Source organism: Anguilla rostrata, chromosome 4 (assembly GCF_018555375.3).
Source record: "Anguilla rostrata isolate EN2019 chromosome 4, ASM1855537v3, whole genome shotgun sequence".
NCBI lineage: Eukaryota > Metazoa > Chordata > Actinopteri > Anguilliformes > Anguillidae > Anguilla > Anguilla rostrata.
The window spans coordinates 53,767,325-53,785,738 of record NC_057936.1 but is presented as its reverse complement, the minus strand read 5'-3'; the positions used below and the strand labels follow the sequence as shown (position 1 = coordinate 53,785,738).

At 43.8% G+C, this 18,414-nt stretch overlaps 1 protein-coding gene across 2 annotated transcripts in view; it reads right to left on the bottom strand.

Annotated features, from left to right (window-relative positions):
- Positions 1 to 18,414, bottom strand: part of cntnap2a (contactin associated protein 2a) — a 314,335-nt gene that overhangs the window by 5,038 nt on the left and 290,883 nt on the right. Inside the window, exons 22-23 of one of the 2 annotated variants that reach the window (XM_064333200.1) lie at positions 4,046 to 4,276; positions 77 to 148 (exon numbers count right to left, since the gene is read on the bottom strand). In XM_064333200.1, coding sequence (XP_064189270.1) covers positions 77 to 148; positions 4,046 to 4,276 — 303 coding nt within the window. Of the gene's footprint in view, positions 1 to 76; positions 152 to 4,045; positions 4,277 to 18,414 lie in introns of both variants that reach the window. The other variant, XM_064333199.1, reaches the window with a different exon arrangement.

Genomic DNA, 18,414 nt, shown 5'->3' with positions numbered 1-18,414 from the left:
TGACTGGGTAGGCAGGTAAAATACCAGCTGGTGGGGACCCCATGGCCACAGGGGCTGTCAAGGTAAGGGGACCTACCTCCGATTATTGCAGAGTTCCTGTTCACTCCATCCGGTATCACCCTCTCCTCATTGAACGGGAAGTCAGCACCTGCTGGAAGATATGAAAACAACAATTTCATACATACTCCCAATCACACAGATACTTTATACATAGTCAGCTAGGAATCCATCTGATCATTTTGCCCATACCTGTAAGTTTGGGGGGAGACAGGGTCACATGTCATGCCCAATATTTTCATATGAATTAATTGCTAGAACAGCTATTATGCTTGTGAGACTTGATGTTTGATTATGACTAAGAGCTCCAGCAGTGTGTCTCCCATAAAGTTGAAATGAGACCTACACCTATGATTCTACTAAATTAAATAAATAAATAAATAAATACATTTTGATCCCATTCTCTATCTAATGGATAAAGAAAGGTCAGATTTAAAAATGTGAAATATGGATTTTATCTCAGTCACAGTTCATAGGAGTACATTAGATTGGGTAATTTTATTACATACCCTATGCGATGTCTCAATTTCAATTGTTTAGGTTCTGCTCTACACAAGGACCTAAGCATTTAGCAGAAAGCCACTGGAACTGTTAACCTTATTAGAACATTTTGCTAATATAAATTTCCCAAGATGTCACAACACCATCCACAGAATGAGAAAATGGGGGTAAAGGACAATTTTTAAAACTACTGGTATGCACTAATATAGATCCTCATGAGCCATACCTGATAGAACTCTTTGGTAAGTTACTTTGAGGTGGGAATGCCCCTAATAAATCCATCTGAATTATTTCATCATCAGTGCAAAAGACATAGGAATTCCATTAGCAAAGATAAATACATGCAGAGATTATGAGACAAATAAAGAGAGATTATATATGTTTGCAGCAGTACACCAGAGGGAATACTGTGAATCATCCAAGAGCCATGACACAGACATGCCATAATCCAATTAAAGCCCCTGTTTCAGAGAGATGATCTTGGTGGTTTCGTATTTCCCAGAGAATAACACAAAACCCAATTACAGTTCCCTTTCAAAGAGCGAAGATCCCTGCAGTTTCTTTCAGAAGAGAATGTAACAGCAATCAAGCAGCCCTGTGAGTTACACCCTCTCTTGGTTATATCCTCTCTCCCATTTCCATTCTCAGCAAGTCCAACCAGACCACCACAAAGTAGGGGCCTTCAAAATGGGTAGGCATTTGGCTGGATTTTGCAGAGAGTGCAGTGTGTATGTATGTGTGTGTGTGTGTGTGTGTGAGTGTGTGTGTGTGTGTGTGTATGTGTATCTGGTGTGTGTGTGTGTGTGCGTGTGTGTGTGTGTGTGTGTGTGTGTGAGTGTGTGTGCGTATGTGCATGCGTGCATGTGTGTGTGTGTGTGTGTATGCCAGCCCCATTGATGTTGGATGAAATATTCTGGCACTCCCAGACAGGGAGCAGTGGTGCATTGTAATTATTCTCCTCAGCTCTGGAAGGCTTGGCCACTCACCTGCCCTTTCCATCACATGCTGACTAGCAGGATGCTAGCAGACTGCTGTCTGGGTCGCTTGGGGAAATGCAAATGTAATGACACTGCTTTCTTCGCCATTGTCAGTAATCATCATTCTCCGTCTTTGATGTTTTTAATGAACTACCATCATGCCAAAGAGCCTATTCACATTAAAACCTCAGAGCACGCTCAATGTCCTGGGATGCCCTGTGTAGGTCCCCTCTCAGGTGTAGGTTCGAATAAAAGAAGTGATCACATGGAATGATGCGAGTAAATAAAAATTTGTATTGAAGACTTGTATTGAAGCTGGGTTCATTGTGCAACGAGGCAGCAAAAGAAAAAGTAGAGAGTAATTTGCTGAAGAGAGAACAGAAAGAGTGTAACCTGGCTCAGTCTCATTAGCACCGAGGTACTGCAGTCAGCAGGAGGGGGAGGGGGAGGGGAGGGATGGGGGAACAGAGCCTCCTGATTCTGCAGCCAGCTCTGTGAGGCTATGTGTGAGAAGAGTAGCAGCCAGGATTACAGCCCATCTACACATGCACACACACATACACACATACAGTCACTACTCCACGCTTGTGTGCATATGTACATGCACGCGCACACACACAGACATACACACACACATACAGTCACTACACCATGCTTGTGTGCATATGTACAGGTGCACACACACACACATACACTCACTACATCACACTCGTGTGCATATATACATGCATACATGCACACACACACACACCTTATGCACACGTGCACGTGTACACACACACACACACACACACACACTCGCACACACACACACACACACACACACACACCATGCTCCTGTACCTGCCAATATTGCTTCCATTGACTCCACTGATCTATCATTAAAGACCGTGTAACACGCAGAGAGGGCCAACTCGTGACATTGACAGCTGTATAAGGAGCACAGAGAGCAGATGTTCATGCTTTCCTCTCTCCTTAAGCTGTATTTCTCACGCTACATTAAGGCAGCAAAACCTTGCTGGGTGTGAAAAAGAGACGCAGCCTGGCATTTGGCTGTCTGCTGGAGGAGAATACCGAAGCACCTTCCACCGGTGTCTGTTCCACCACCGCCTCGAGGAACTCCCCCTGGCACGACCATGCAGACTTTGAATCTGCCGCATCAGGGCTACTGCCTCCCATCAGGCCCCTAGGGCAAGAGACTACACCTGAAGGAAGCCTGACAGAGCAAAAAGGGTGCATGACTGGGACCACCTCCAGCAGTAAGCAAACAGTCTCTTTTCAAGTGCTTCCAGTTTTATTTCCTCAGAGAGTGCCTGACTAAAGCCATAAGTGCAACAAAAGAAGAACAAGGATGGGGGTATTCACTAAATCTCCTCGGTTTGAAAGAAAACCATTGAAGTACTTTCAGGAAGGGCAAGATCCAAGGACCTAACTTAGCATTTAGCCATCAAACCATGGCCTCTAATAATGTGGCAGGGGAGTGCAATGCAAGACGCACTTTTGAAAGTGAAAGGCGAGAGCGTTTTGCTACAATGGTGCAACCCGTGGGGAGAAGGGGAGAGTATAGATCTCCTGTCTCAGGTGACTGCTTGACCATGCATCTCACACAGGGGTGGGATCGATAGGATGATCTTCCAAACGCTACGGTGGGGCAGCGATATGACCCCCGGGGGAAATTCAGCGCGGACCCAGCCTCTGAGAGATGGATCGCCACGGTCGCCGCGGGCAGAGAAAGTCGAACCGGTGAGGATTGGCTCATGGTCTCACATGCGGCGTAGAATCTCACTGTGCTTGATGTGTCATTCAAAAATCTAATCAGAAAGACTAGAGTGTGTTTCAGAATTGAAATCTAGCTCCTTTAAGGCAATATGCACCTGTGTATTTTCATACTAAGAGCAAGGAAATTTTTAATTTTTACAGTGGCTGACCTTTATGAATGTAACATAGCTCTACTGGGTTGATAGTTACTGACAAGTACCTCAATCAAAGTCACAATGTCAAGGATAAATGAACCAAGTTGAACAGATTCAAAGTGAGTAACATCTAGCTACACAATTATCCACATCCACAGTGGCCAAATAAAAAAATGGACAGGCAGATGGGTTGGCTTCACCCATTCAGATGAGCAGACGGCAGTCACTGATGGTGAGACATTAGTAATTACCTACAGGGAAACAGGAACATAAGCTATTCCTCCTTTTGCTGGACATTCAGTCAACAATCAGGCTTTGGCTTGTGCTGTGTAGATGGACATGAGCACTGGGCAGCGGCTGTGACACTCATATTATAAGGAACCTTTACGCAATTGAGAGTCTTGACTCTCCAGACATGGAAAAGCCTCCGAAACTTATCACGTCGTTGCTGATGTGCATTTACGAGGACTACAGCAAAGTTCAGTGAGGGTTCCCATAAAGGCCAGGACAAATTCACCGGTTTGACCCAGCCGTTCCGTTCCTGTGTCTGTTTCACTGGGTTTTCTGAGAGGTGTTTCCGTGGGAGCAGCGGCCTACCTGAGTCCAGGTGCCAGGGGTCGGTGGCGGCAGACATTGGCGGGATGGTGAGGGGGGAGGCACCGCAGTTGGACTCCACCAGCTTTCCTTGAACGGCGACGGGCGCGGCGATGCGTGACCTCAACGCGGCCTTCAGGGGGGCGACGCCGTTGAACTGCACCCGCGACAGACAGCCCACGAAGCCCGGCGTGTTGTAGTTCTCGATGAGGACCGGGTCGATCGGACCCGTTTCTGGAACACAAGGATTAGGAAAGGCACAGATTTACGGCTGGCCGCTCTTTTTATACCACACACAAGTCTCACGTGGCCTTTCCCTTCAGCATGTACGCTAAGCCATAAAGCCAAACTACTGGAAAACAACTGGAGGAAGAAGAGGAAAAACATCAGTAACAGATTATGTTCCATGAGGAAGTATTAAAACAATAACTTACTATCCAACGATCAACCTTTGTGTTTAATAGAGTAAAGAAGGTGAGTTAATGTTTGCTACTGGAATTGGAGTGAATGAATGGAGCTAATGGAATTCATAATGGTTTGGAGTGAATGACATCATAACATAGTTTCTTTGTGACATTTATTTATCACAATGCCTACACAGATACAGCACTGTTCCATCTTTCACACATATGAATATTCAGTGGTAAACAACAGTCTGAAGATGAGCCATAAAATTCAATCTTCAGGCATTTTAATAACTCCTAGCCCTCCCTGCCTTCCCCGAGGAACAATTCCAAGCTCTTCTCCTCTCACTGCCAGCTTCAAAGTCTGGGTAAGGTTCAAATACAGCCCCCGGGGGAGTCGCAAACAAAGGCGTAAAATGCTAACAGCAGCAGGCAGGTACACTAAGGTATAAAAAAAGCCATTTCTCTGCACCTTGCAGAGTGCAAAAACTGCACTGTCTGGATTTGCAGCTTGTGGCAAAACACAACAAGGTCCCAAATGCAAAAGAAAAAAAAAAGAAAAATCGTTGAAAACAAAAGATGTGCTCAAATACTACCAAAATATACAACAGTGCATGAGATGGTTCAAAACAAACTACAAACAAAAGTGTTTCTGTGTGAAAACAATATTTCCTTACACTTATAAACTATATTTACATCAGCTAGAGATTTTCTCCAGAGGCAGTTTTACAATATTAAAATAGATTCTGCTTTATCTTCAGTCACTGGCTTAGTTTCTATTATTTTACAATGATTCGTTATGTGCCCAGTTGGGGATTAGATGCATTTTCTAAATCTTTACAGAAGCCTATCAAATCTTACCTACCACACCTTTATGACAACTAAAACTCTGGGAAGTTCTCTGTATGTTTTATACCCAAATTAAAAAATAAAATAAAATCTAAATCCAAATGCAAACATTCCAAACTTCATCAGGATGTCTGATTTTGCTCTTTTGCTACTGCCATAGGCTTTGCAAAGATTGAATACCAATAACCGCTATTTAAGGGACTTTAATGTAAATAATAATAATGATAATAATAATAATAATAATAATTATTATTATTATTGTTATTATTATTGTTATTATTATTACAATAATCAAACTGATAAACCCATTAATTAGCTGCCATGGCTTCAGCTCTGGATTACTAATGAGTCCAGGAGCAATCAAATATGCTGAGGTCACTTTTCAGGCAAATACAAACACAACAAATATAACAAATATAACTCGGAAAAGCACAAGGGACTGAAAAGCATTTCTGTTCAAGCTCAGATGATGAAATGGGCAGTGTGCTGATAATGTGAATAGCTACTACAACCATGATCTGCGTACTTCACTCTCTCTTTGACAGCAAAGCAATACATTTTGTCTGACAAAAATATCGTATGATAAACACAATTGAATTCTTCCTCAGTGTTCTTTATTTATCTCCATACACGACCCCTGAGCTCTGCAGCCTTTCTGAGGTAATCATGTCTGACACGCACAAGATAGCTATCAGGCATTACCAGATATTAAAGCTTTTTTTGGCATTCTTCTGGGAAACGTGTCCGTCCAAGCCACATTTCCCCTGTCTGTCACACTCAAAGCTGCTGCATGTGTGACCATGCCCTTTGGTCTTCACAGCGCGCCAGAGGGAAAGCGCTTTGAGCCGAAGCGTGAAAGAACGAACAGCGACCAGAGCGGCACACCCGCTATCAAACCCCGGAGATAGCGGCTCTGTAAACTGACAGGAGAGATAGCATCGGCCTGCGTAGAGACACTGAGCAAAGACCTGAGCAAAGACAGAGCTCGCTCCTCAGACATCGATTCTGTGCACTCTGCTTGCAACGCAGGCCGGTGACAGCCCGGGGTTCTGTTCAGCATCCGCAATAAACGTGATCCGATGAAGAAAGGTCACCCTGCGAGGTATTTTATCCACCATGTGTGCACGCGTTAAAACAAACAAATGCCCTGCACAGCTTCAAACACTGCATTAGAGCTCCCTTCTTAGGCTGTTTCAATTATATAATGTATGATGCAGCATCAGGATGGTTAAAAGGGGGACACATCAAATGGAAGCATAACTACATCCACGTTTTTTTTTTTAACCAGATTGAAATGGGTTTGCCTTTTGCAACTACAATTCACCCAAGTGACTGTATAATACCTGTTGATGAAGAGATTGTCAGTGCTGATTATGCAGATACCTTGCAATATTTCATTGCCACCATGCTTGGGCAGTGCATTGGAATACGTTTCTTAACACAACGTACACTTTCCAAGGTTGCATCAGGGGGTATTTGGCTGCCGCGAGCAGAGGACCGAGCAAATACGAGAGCAGATGGTTCAGCGACTATAAATACACTCAGGCATCTTGATTCTGGCAAAGAACCACAAAATATATGTAAGCGCTGGAAAGAGACACCTGATTGGTGATGCAGGGTCCTGACTCACTCGGGCATGTCCCTCTGGATTTAATGCATCAGAAGTGCAAACCTCTCAGCGTTTTCTGTCTATGCAGAACCACCTCTCTCCTGCCCAACAGCTTAACAGGAGAGTTCAATTGCGATTCAAACACTGCATTTCTGAACAGCACTCCAATGATGGGTGTATGGTAAGTATGGTAAATTTGTATGTGTCATGTGATATATCTTCAACAGACTACATCTAATGCCAAGCAAGGTATTTACAAAATGATTCATTAAATGTAATCTGGGTAAGCCAGAGCAGAATGCTGTGGTGTAAGCTAGTATCAAGCTTTTAACTAGAATGAAATACCCCCTAAGACATAAAATGGGAAGTTAGGGTGAGATTTTTGGCACAGACTGACAGTCAGCCAACTCTCAAGCCATATATCAATCTACCATGCACTAAGGGGTTTGAGTCCCCTGCCCATGGCACTTTCTACACTGCCATCCCATCTCAATGACACCTTTTTTAGCAATCAAAAAATGAGGGTGGGCTGTGCTCTCTTTCATTTCTGTATTTAGCCTGTGTCTCCACGTGGACCATGGCTCAGAGGGTCTGTGACTTGTCTGAGGGTGATAGCTCAGTAAGCATCCAATTTGTATACAAGACCTTGCAAGGTCTAAACGATTTCCTCTGGGCTAAACTACATCTCCTCCTGAGCGATATTTGGCAAATCTCTGCCTCGATTTACTCATTGGCTATTAGAGCTTTGTGCTGATAACATCCTCATGAATACTTCATGTGATCTCAGGTTTCCGCAAGCAGACTGTGAGATGCGATGCTTGCTCACTGTCTGAGGGCAGAAACTTAATACCGACAAGAGCCATTCTTTCTGTAGACTTTCTTTTTTTCTTTTTTTTACTATGCGCATATTCAACAGACATCATCAAACAGAGCCAGGGGAACCGACTTCAAAAAGTCAAAATGAAAATGTAAAGTATTAATAGATATAAGGAATACTAGCACCACAGCATTTAAGTGATGAATATCATTTTCATGAATGTTTTTAATGGAATTATGATGAAGTGCCAAGTAGGTTATTCCAACATTGCCAGTGAAAACAGTGAGCTTATGAAATGACTCTGTCTGAATAATTAAAATTCATCTTTCCTCATGGACAGCCTTTTCACTAGGAGAGCAATAGGTGCAGAGCAAAGGGTTTGAATATCACCACTGAAAAGATTCCCTCCACACCTCACTTAGTCATCTGTAACACAAGCCATTACGATGCTCACCTCTTCAAGCTTGTCTGATTGTACGGGCACTTTGGGCCTCTGGTTGACACCCGTATTTATGTATTTAAAGCACGGTTTCTTTTTCCAGGGACATGTCTCCGTGGAGATTAATCGAATGCAGTTCTGTTGTGAAAGCCTGATTACCTGGGCATTTCCCATGGCTTTGTTCAAACAGCCCTGCTGGGGCACACCTACACCACTGCTGCTCACAATAAGGAACTTTCGCATACACGATTACGTTTCTCCCTTTCTCCCCGTAGTGTTTTAATATTCAAGGCAGGGGCACGAGCTCAGCAAACGGAACTTTCATTACAGGCGCCTAGCCCCTGTCGCGCAAATCGTACCGCCGTGAGACAAGATTGCAGCCGTCTGCAGCTGCGCGATACGTCTGGGTGGGGGTGGAGGGGGACGAAGAACACTTCACCCCAGGTCACAGCGACGGGAAAGAAAATGGTTTTTCTTAATATTCAGATTGCCGTGCAGCTCTGCTTCAACCTGACAGTATGATCTTTTAGAAAGTATATACAGTACATGGTCTGCTATCCTTTCCTGAAGGGAAAGAGAAAACCTTGATTCTAGCTCTGGGGGCTCCTTATGCCATCACGATTCGAGTTCAGAAAATTGCTTTCAGCTGTCACAGAACGAGAACGCATGGGATATTCTCTTCAGGTCGAGGGTATTGAGGTTGGCGGGTAATTCGATTGAGGGGAAGTAAACGGGGGAAAAAGGATAAGATTGGATCTGACCCACGGGCCGGATTCTGCGGGGCTCCTGGCTGTGTGGGGAGCACACCTCCTTTTCCTTCTGTCCTCTGCAGGAGAAAAAGGGGGATCACAGGGGAAGAGGGAGGGGGGGATGGAGAGATGGAGGGAAGGAGAGCTAAAACAAAAGCACTTACTGCTACTGTTCCACGTGTAGCAGGTTAGGACTCCCACCCTCGTTAGAGCTACACGCCAGATTCAAAAACCGACAATATATGCTTTGGGCCAAAAATGACAATGGGTCAGAAAGGTGCTTCTTTTCCATTCAAACAATAAACAAAGAACAAATGAGCCAATCTGTCTCCCTGCTTGTTTTCCACAGGTACCACATCAGTCTCGATGAATAATTTACTGGCTCTATTGTAAACACAGGCTCCATGGAAAGACTCCGTATTGGAAGGGAGGTCGTCTGGCAGAGGGTCGGCAGAGAGGGGGGAAAGATCAAAGGTGTTCCCATGGAAACAAACGCAAGCTTATTGGGGAGGAGAAAGAAAAGGCAGACCCTCTGGACCCGAGGTAGAGCGATAATGAGGATTAAAAAGGATAATTTCTCACTCGCAAGGCACAACACGCCGACCCCCCCTTGTGCACTGAGCACAGCCAGTTAATTCGCAGCCAGCAGACTGAATTGATGCCGGGGCAAGAAGGCAGCTGCTTGTTCCCCCTCTTTTTTCTTCATTTTGCAGAGTGGAGAGGGGGAGGAGGGAGGGGCTGGGCTTTTCATATTGCTGCACGATGGAAGAAAATGTTAATGAACCTCCGCATGGGATAATGGCTGTCAGGCAATGTGTGACAACAGAAGCAGCTGAGCGATGCTACTGAAATGGAAACATTAAAAATATGCAGCCCGAGAATAAGAGATATAGATAGGAGAAAAAAGAAAGGAGAAAGACAAATAGAGAGAGCAAAAGATGAGAGAGAAGAGATACCAAGAGAGTGAGAGAGAGAGAGAGAGAGAGAGAGAGAGAGAGAGAGAGAGAGAGGGAGCAAAAGAGTGTGAGAGAGGGAAACAGAGAAAATGAGAGAGAGAGAGAGAGAGAGAGAGAAAGGGAGAAAGTGTAATAGAGAACTGCACAGCCCATCCAAAAACAATTGTTGTGCATGCTCAGCACCCAGCTCACGCACCAGCTCGGTTAGGCAGCCCTCCTCACTGGGAACGCCGGTGGTTTTTACCTGTCCTTGCCATGCCCTCCCACTGCAGCGGGAGAGAGGGCGCATGCATTCGCACGCGCGCACAGCTCGCCACTGCAGAGTGGCCGGGAGCCCGTGATTTAGAGCCACCGATCGACAAAAGGAACCGCGAACCCCCCCCCAGGGGCAGGGAACGGACACTTCGGACAGCTGCTGGCGTTCTGAGATGACACCAGCGAGCGACACTGACAGCGCTGCGGAGAGAGGTGTCTCATCTCTGCGCTCTACTCGTGTTTTATTGGAGCCCCAAGTTCCAGAAACATCCCCCACTCCACAGAGATACCTACAAACCCCCCCTGCCCCCTCCACCCCATATGTACATACACTAACCCCCCATTCGCAGTGTCCCTGTACCCGTTCAGCTCGGCATGCAGAGGCAGCGTTACCTGCTAGTGTAGCTGGGAAGCTCACTTTCTCTCTCTACCGCCCTACGTCCCAGGTGTGGCCCCCCGGACTGCAGCTGAGCACTGGTGATGCTGTTCAGGCCTCCCCCCAGGTGTGGGAAAAAGCCAGGCAGCAGCCTCCTGGATCTCTGCGCTCCCTCGTTTGTGTGCCTGCAGCCTCGGCTGGCCAGCTCAGAATGCAGCCCCAGCTCTCAGCCCACTCTCATTCATACGGCACGCGGCCAGGGGAAAGCCCGGAGCCCGGAGTCCGGATCGGGAGTCTGCGCAGTCGCTGCTGCTGATGTCAGGGATCGGTGCGCAGCCCACACGGGGCAGTCTTATGGGAACAGGGGGCCACGCAGTGCTCAAGAACTCAAACAAATTGCAAATCCAGCCCAGTCTGACACTCACAAATAAATAAGTCGGCTTTATAAATGCTAGCTCATAAAAGGAGGCTCACAAGAAGATGCTGACAGAGGCTAATGTCAAATGCTCACTCCATATGCACAGCATGTTCCTTTATCTCTTTCCACACAATCTAAATAAATAGACACCAGATCCCATGCTATTGTACTTGTAGTTCCAAGGTGTGTGCAGATGGATTTCTCAGGAAATCAAGAGTGCAATAGAAAGATTTGGCATTGCTCACCATAAAATACACAAGGCTTATGATATCTAATGCACACAGTGAGATGGTGTGACTGCAACACAATCCTTAAAAGCACCTGAGCCTGGTGATTTCTCGGCTGGAGACGTGTGACTAAGGGGGAAGATGGTAGGCAGGGGTGGAGGGTGCGATGTGTGTGGCTCACAGTGTGCGGAAACAGCGACAAGAGCACTGACAGCCACAATTTCTGTGCTGTCCAAGGAATCAGGCTTGGCTCCTAGTTTTACTGCCAGCGCTTGACGAGCACTGTCTGCATTCACATTTAATGGTGGGCTGTAAACATTGATATCTCGGCTCTGGTTATGTGGCAACCGGGTCATTAATTCCTCCTTGTTGTACGGATAAAATATGCCACAGTCAAAACAATCCTGACAGACAATATGACTGTCGTTTTCCAAATGAAAATGAAAATGAGGTGTAAATGGGGAAATAATCCGCATTGTAAAAGACCTAAAAAAACAATACTGCTAAATTTATTTATCATAAAAAAAAACCATGTGTTACTTAAAATCCATCTATACCATGCTAATGGAAAACATGAAAGGCTCAAAGCGTGACACAACTTTAGAACATAGAATGCCTAGCAGGTATAATGTTTAGAAGCACAGAAAATAAACTGAATGTAAAAAATCCTTCAATATATCATACATTTCAAATGTATGGCAATACAAAGATAGCTAATACAGAAAGACACACTGTAATACAAAGCACACGTGCTTGCCCATACTTGTATGCATACACACTCACATGAACACACACACACGCTTGCATGCATGCCCGCACACACACACATACAGCTCCAGGCCTGTATGTTGCTACGTGACCTTCCGCAGCTACATAGAAAGAGTAGCACTGGGTTCCTGCCGTGACCTAAATTGGGCACAAATGCAGCTGGCCCTCATCTACAGGGGCAAAAGTAAACCGTTTGATGGAGATAGCCCATTATCAGAAAACATCTGCGGAGGAAAAATCACCATGGAGGAGGACAGATCATGCAAATTAAGGCACACTGACGCAGATTAAGTCACACTGACTAAGTACAAATTACTCACGGGACCTGTCCACTTGGGTTTAAGTGAATCATCGTTCTCATCACCGCTAAATGTGAACCCATCATGGGGAAATGGACACTTTGACACATGGCGTGGTTCAAACTATAAGATATGCATTCATACATATAGTGGCTAGAATAGGTACCTCAATGATTTAAAAGTTAAACGTGAGTCTAAAATGAACAGAGCCATCAGCCGTCTATGAATTACTAAACTGGTGATCAAGACCCTGCATGTCACGCACACACATATAATATCTGAATATATGCTTTCATTAGAAGTCCAATCACTTCACAGATTCAATTTAATTGAATGAAAGCAGAAGAGGGAGAGTGTTGGTTAAATGAACTGTCAGTGTTGCTTTGATTTAAGAGCAGCTTTGCATTGATGATGGCCGGGGCTGTAAGGTATGGACTGCTGACCTTGTGGCCACAGCTCACACACGAAGCGGCTGAACACACACAGAGTGAGACAAGCCTAGCGAACAGCAACAGCCTTAAAATGACAAAATTACACAGAGATTAGAGACACTAGAAAAAGATTTCTTCAGTTGTATAACATTACAACTATTGATTACAAAGCAACATGTCTGATGTTCAGGGTGTATTCCTGCCTCTTGCCCAATGCATGCTGGGATGGGCTCTAGCACCCCCCGCGACCCTGCCCAGGATAACTGGGTATAGATAATGGACGGATGGATGGATGATTTTAGCAGTATGGCATGAATCATGTGTGGTCCTTCACAGTAAAGTGGACAGAACTATCTAACAATATCAGATGTTCATTAGGAATAAATTAACTATTCAGAAAATTGAATGCCTTCATAATACTAGACACATTTTGACAGGCCGCAATGCAATGCGGACAACACTGACTGGCAAGCAATGGTAAGACGATCGATAAAAGACTAGCCAGTTTTCTGATAAACTACTCATATATTCCATTTACAAAACAAGGGATTTGAATTAAGTTATAAGTAATACTTATGATATTAACATGGGATTGTTTTTTGTTGCATCTTTCTGCTATACAAAAGATGAAAGCTATCTGATGTTAGATGATATTGACCATGGACCAAATGATGCTGATGCAACAGGAAACAATGCTTCGGTAAGACTTGAGAATGCAGGGCTTGATATCTCAGAACTTGGCAGTTTGCAGATAAATGCAATAATTCAAAGGTTTCAGCATTCTCTAGTGGGTGAGCTTGCAAATAAAACTTAAGTACATCTGGTTGGTGGAAAATGCTGACAGCCCCACAAGAAAAAACAAATTAAACATCACACAGGAAAATATACTGTAGAAAAAGACCATAGTTCTGCAATATAAATGGTAAAAAGCCTCAGAAAAGACTGGCATAGCACACTAAGTGTTTGCACTATTTGCAGATATGAACAAAAACAATAACAACATATATCTGCAAAGATATCTGCACCCCGCCACCTCCAACAAAACTTTTTTCACACATTGCCTCACACTCGCTGACCACAGAGAAAGCAAGAACTATCCATCCTGAGAAAAATTTCTGTCCTCATTTATTCATTTATCCTAGGGGGGGACAGTTAGGACATTTCATTTTTAATAATATCTATGTTACTGAGATAAATGTGTAACTCATATGAATGTTTTCCATGTTGCAGGCAGCAGTACAGGCATTTCTTCCACTTGACAGAATATAGATTTTTTTGCAACCATCTGACACAAGATTGATTAAATGCACCCAGATATCAGATAAAAAAGGACACACTTGCTCAATGAAATTCATCTTCCCCAGCCATAGAGCTTCCCAGTAGACTCTGACACTCCTCTTTACATCATTATTTCTGGGCATGGGGATGTCGGAGACGTGGAACTCACTTCAAGGTGCCCTACATTCTCTTCCTTGAAATTACTGCAGGCTCCTTGCTCTCATTTTAAATACAGACTTATTAACACAGTCCTGCACCGAAGGGCTCCTCTCTGGATGGGCTCGCACAAAGACTTTCCGAATGACACCTCAGCAGTGCGCAGAGGAATAATTCTTTTGGAGGCTCACAGCCTGGGCTTCTTCTGTAAAATTAGACGGAAGTAGTCGGCCTCATTTATAGGACCTACTTAAAGGAAGAGAACCTGTAATGTTCTGCAGGGAGAGGCGGGCACATACAGGGCTCTACCAATTAAGCTCGCTTCCACCGACTATGCTATTATAACTGACAAAATTGAGATTAGGCCTCAACTGCATATTTATCCCGGTTAGACGCGAGCACGAGGAGCTTTTTAAACGTGACAAAAGGTTCATTTTCTGTGTCATCCTACAGGCCATTAGATTTTTATTGAAAAGAATTATAATGCAAAAGCAAGACAATTTCAGGGCTGCACGAATGTGCCGGCAAAGCAAAATGAAAACGAATGGTAACAAAATGTGCTTGGAGCAGTTCTGAAATGAGGGACAGGCCTAAATCCTTTTCCGACATCATCTGCGCAGAATGATTTGCCTCTTTTGATTATGTTTACGCAATTACGTTTTGATTGCGGTTTAATGGCACTGCATCACAAGTCAATTGAAATGCGATGTGTTGGCATGAGGCAATGTGAAAATGTAAACACTTTATTTGAAAATAATCTATATGCAAATTCTCCAGAAACATTTGCGTTAATCATGCCTCGGCTTTGTGGGGAACTGTTTTGTCATTAGAAGAATTGCAGGAGTTGCACTTCAATTCATTTTGCTGTGGTTGAGGGAAGCAAGCACACAGGCCTGAATATTTAACTGTATCAGATATGAAGTAGGACAAAGAACTCGTTTCAAAATTTTCCCCTATGGTGAGATGGCAGCATAGACAGTAGCTGCTTTCCTAGTGTGGGTGGGATGAATTAGGCAGCTGTGCCCAGCTCAGTCTCGCTCTTGGTAATGGAGCCCACTGCAGTAAAACTGAGCGCTAATCTGCAAGTATGATGTCATCCTTGGGGAACATAAACTTGCAGGTCGATTTAATTACCAAGCACGGTTTCCTGCAATCATCGCATTTCAACAGTTTACACAGAATTTAACAGCAGGCACCCATGTGGCACTATTGCTTGTATTGATTATTATTCAATTTTCTTATTAGCCGCAAACAATTGCTTACAATTCTGTATTCTGTTGTTGAACCGCAAGGCCTTTGCAGAGATTAACAAGTTTCTGATGGAATATTCCCTCTAGTTTTAAAAAGATTGTTTAAAAAAATGGAACAGGACTCCAAAAACTACATGGAAACCAAGGACTGGTCAGGAATTACCAATGAAATCACAACCAAGATGCATAACTGTTTACAAACTCTACATCTTGATCTTGAAAAATGAGTTCTATAACAGACAGGATTCACAGGAAGGCCATGCAACTCCTATTTAAAATTCCACTCACTGTATGTCCACACAAAGCAGTGTATTATCACGCGTTGACTTGCGGGTATTGATTTCTATGAACCAATAGTCCACGGTGAATGATATTGATGGAGCCGGTTAATCTACCCGCTCTGGTGTGCTGTGAACCAGGGTGGCCTGGGGTCCTGACTCCACTGTCGCGCAGACAGCCCTGTATGCACGTGGAATACAAAGCGGCTGACTAGTTCTCCCCTTCCCCATCACTTGCTTTCATGGAAACATAGCCCAGGTCCTCACACCAGGACAGCGATGAATCAATCCCGCATGTCTTTCGGTCATGAAGCACAACTGTGACTTGTCGACACCCTTAAATGAAACCCTGACACGGAACCTTACTCTGTAAGAATGATATTCTTTCTGTTTATGAACTGGACTGTAAGCCAATGAACACACTATGATGTTGTAAATGTTATTGCCCTATATTCTCATGAATTTAAGATGAGAGGAGATATTGAATTCCTAGTCGTTCACCATTATAGGTCACCCACTGAATATGTATCCGCCAGGCTAAGAGCAACAATCATAAAACAGATGGATCTTTCTCAGCAAGGGTTCAGTTTACAGCAATCTCTGACACTGTCTGATAAAGATATCAATTTATGTTCTGAAGTCATGGATAAAAAGTACTGATGTGATTCATTCGATGTTACCCAGTCTGTGCTCATACAATGTACAATGTATGAGTGACAAATTAAAGGAAAAACCTGAATAAATGAGCGGAGAAACATAACAAATCCAGATGCTTCCATACAGGTGTATTGCGTGATACAATTAAGCAATTAACATCATATCATGCTCTGTGGAATGTATAAAAATGCTGAGCAGGCCCAGTTGACTTCAATTTTGGATCAAGATGACAAGAGGAAATATTCCTGGCATGGTTTGGGTCCACTTGTCCCCTTAGAGGGAAGGGTCACTGCAAATATATACAAAGTTATTCTGAGTAATCACCTTTATTCTATGATGAAACATTTCTATCCTGATGGGAGTGGTCTCTTCCAGGATGACAGTGCCCCCATCCACAAGGCACGAGGGGACACTCAATGATTTGATGAGTATGAAAATGAAGTGAATCAAATGCCATGGCCTTCGCTGTCACCAGATCTCAACTCAATTGATCATCTATGGGTGATTTTGGACTGACGTGTTAGACAGCGCTTTCCACTGCCATCATCAAAACACCAAATGAGGGAATATCTTTTGGAGAATGGTGTTGCATCCCTTGTGTAGAGTTCCAGAGACTTGTAGAATCTATGCCAAGGCACATTGAAGCTGTTTTGGCGGCTTGCGGTGGGCCAACGTCTTACTAAGACATTTTATGTTGGTTTTTACTTTAATTTGTCACCCATCTGTATCTTTAAATTAAAAAAGAACCAAACTAAACAGTCATTCTGCAAAATAACAAAAATAGTGACGTTGCTTCAGCACATATAACATTACAGTTAGTCCTTATATCTACTCAATGTTTGCAACAAATTTCTAACGGATATAGCCGCTACTTTAGTACATATCAAAATCAGTCAATGTGAAAGCTTATGGTAATAACACTTAACATGTTCCAGGGAGCACACCATCCATCTTAAGGGGAGGGGTATTAGTAGACTGGGCAAGGTGAGTAAGTGGCTGCCAGATCAGCATTTTCATGGATATACTGCACTACCCATACTGTAACATGCCTGCCTCTCGTCTCCTATGTACACAACTTACAGCAGTGTCTGTACATACGCCACAGATATTATCAATCTCTCCGCCATCTGTCTTCTCAGCTTTCACATATATCCTCTTCTGGCATCATGTCACCACTTGTATGCTGTATATCAATCCCAAATCCTCTAATTCCACATCATTAAATTAACTTACAAATTCCCCATGTCTGTCTGCCACATGCATAGAGTGATACAGCATAGCCAACTACAAGTAAGTCCATAAGAATATTTGCAATGGCAGAGTTGTATAGTGGTTACGTCAGTGTTGTATAGTAATTAGAAAACTGGGCTTGTGACTTTGAGGTTTTTGGTTCCATTTTCAGGTACAGCACTTCTCTTGTACACTTGAGCTAGGCAACTAACCTGAATTGCTTCAGGAAATATTCAGCTGTCTAAGATGATTGTATCTCAAATAATGTAAGCTGTGTAAGTTTCCCTGGAGAAGAGTGACTGGCAAATGCCTACAGTGCAAATGTTAAAATGTAGCACGAATACAGTTCAAGACACTCAGGGGTAATGACAGATGGGTCATTACTGAGAGGAGCAGGTAGAAAAATCAGGATGGAAGTTAGCGATACAATGCCTAGTGAATTATTTTAATCAGCCATGGATGATTGCGCCTAGGGCTTGCTGTGACCATGGGGCTAAATGATGAAGCTAACAGACGAATTAATTAATTGGCTGTAATTTCTGTCTGAACTGAAGACGGTCTTCCGGTACCCATTATAACACACACACGCACACCCACATGTTGAGAGACATACACCCATGTATACTGAGGCACACACACACACACACACACACGCACGTCTATTTGGACAATCTTGACTAATGTCCATGTCTGTCTGTATAGTACTCTAGCAGCTACTTCTCCAAAATGGGAATTCCGTATGAAGTACAGGATGAACATCCATATGACACAGATGGCCAATGAGATCACTTCTGCAGTCAATGTGCCAAAGCACTGCTCTCCTGCACTTTGATAACTATTAATGTTATTGAACTTGTAGATATGCAGGTGGTAGCCAAAGTTCATGGACCAATCACTGACTATGTAGTCTACAAAAGATACACTGA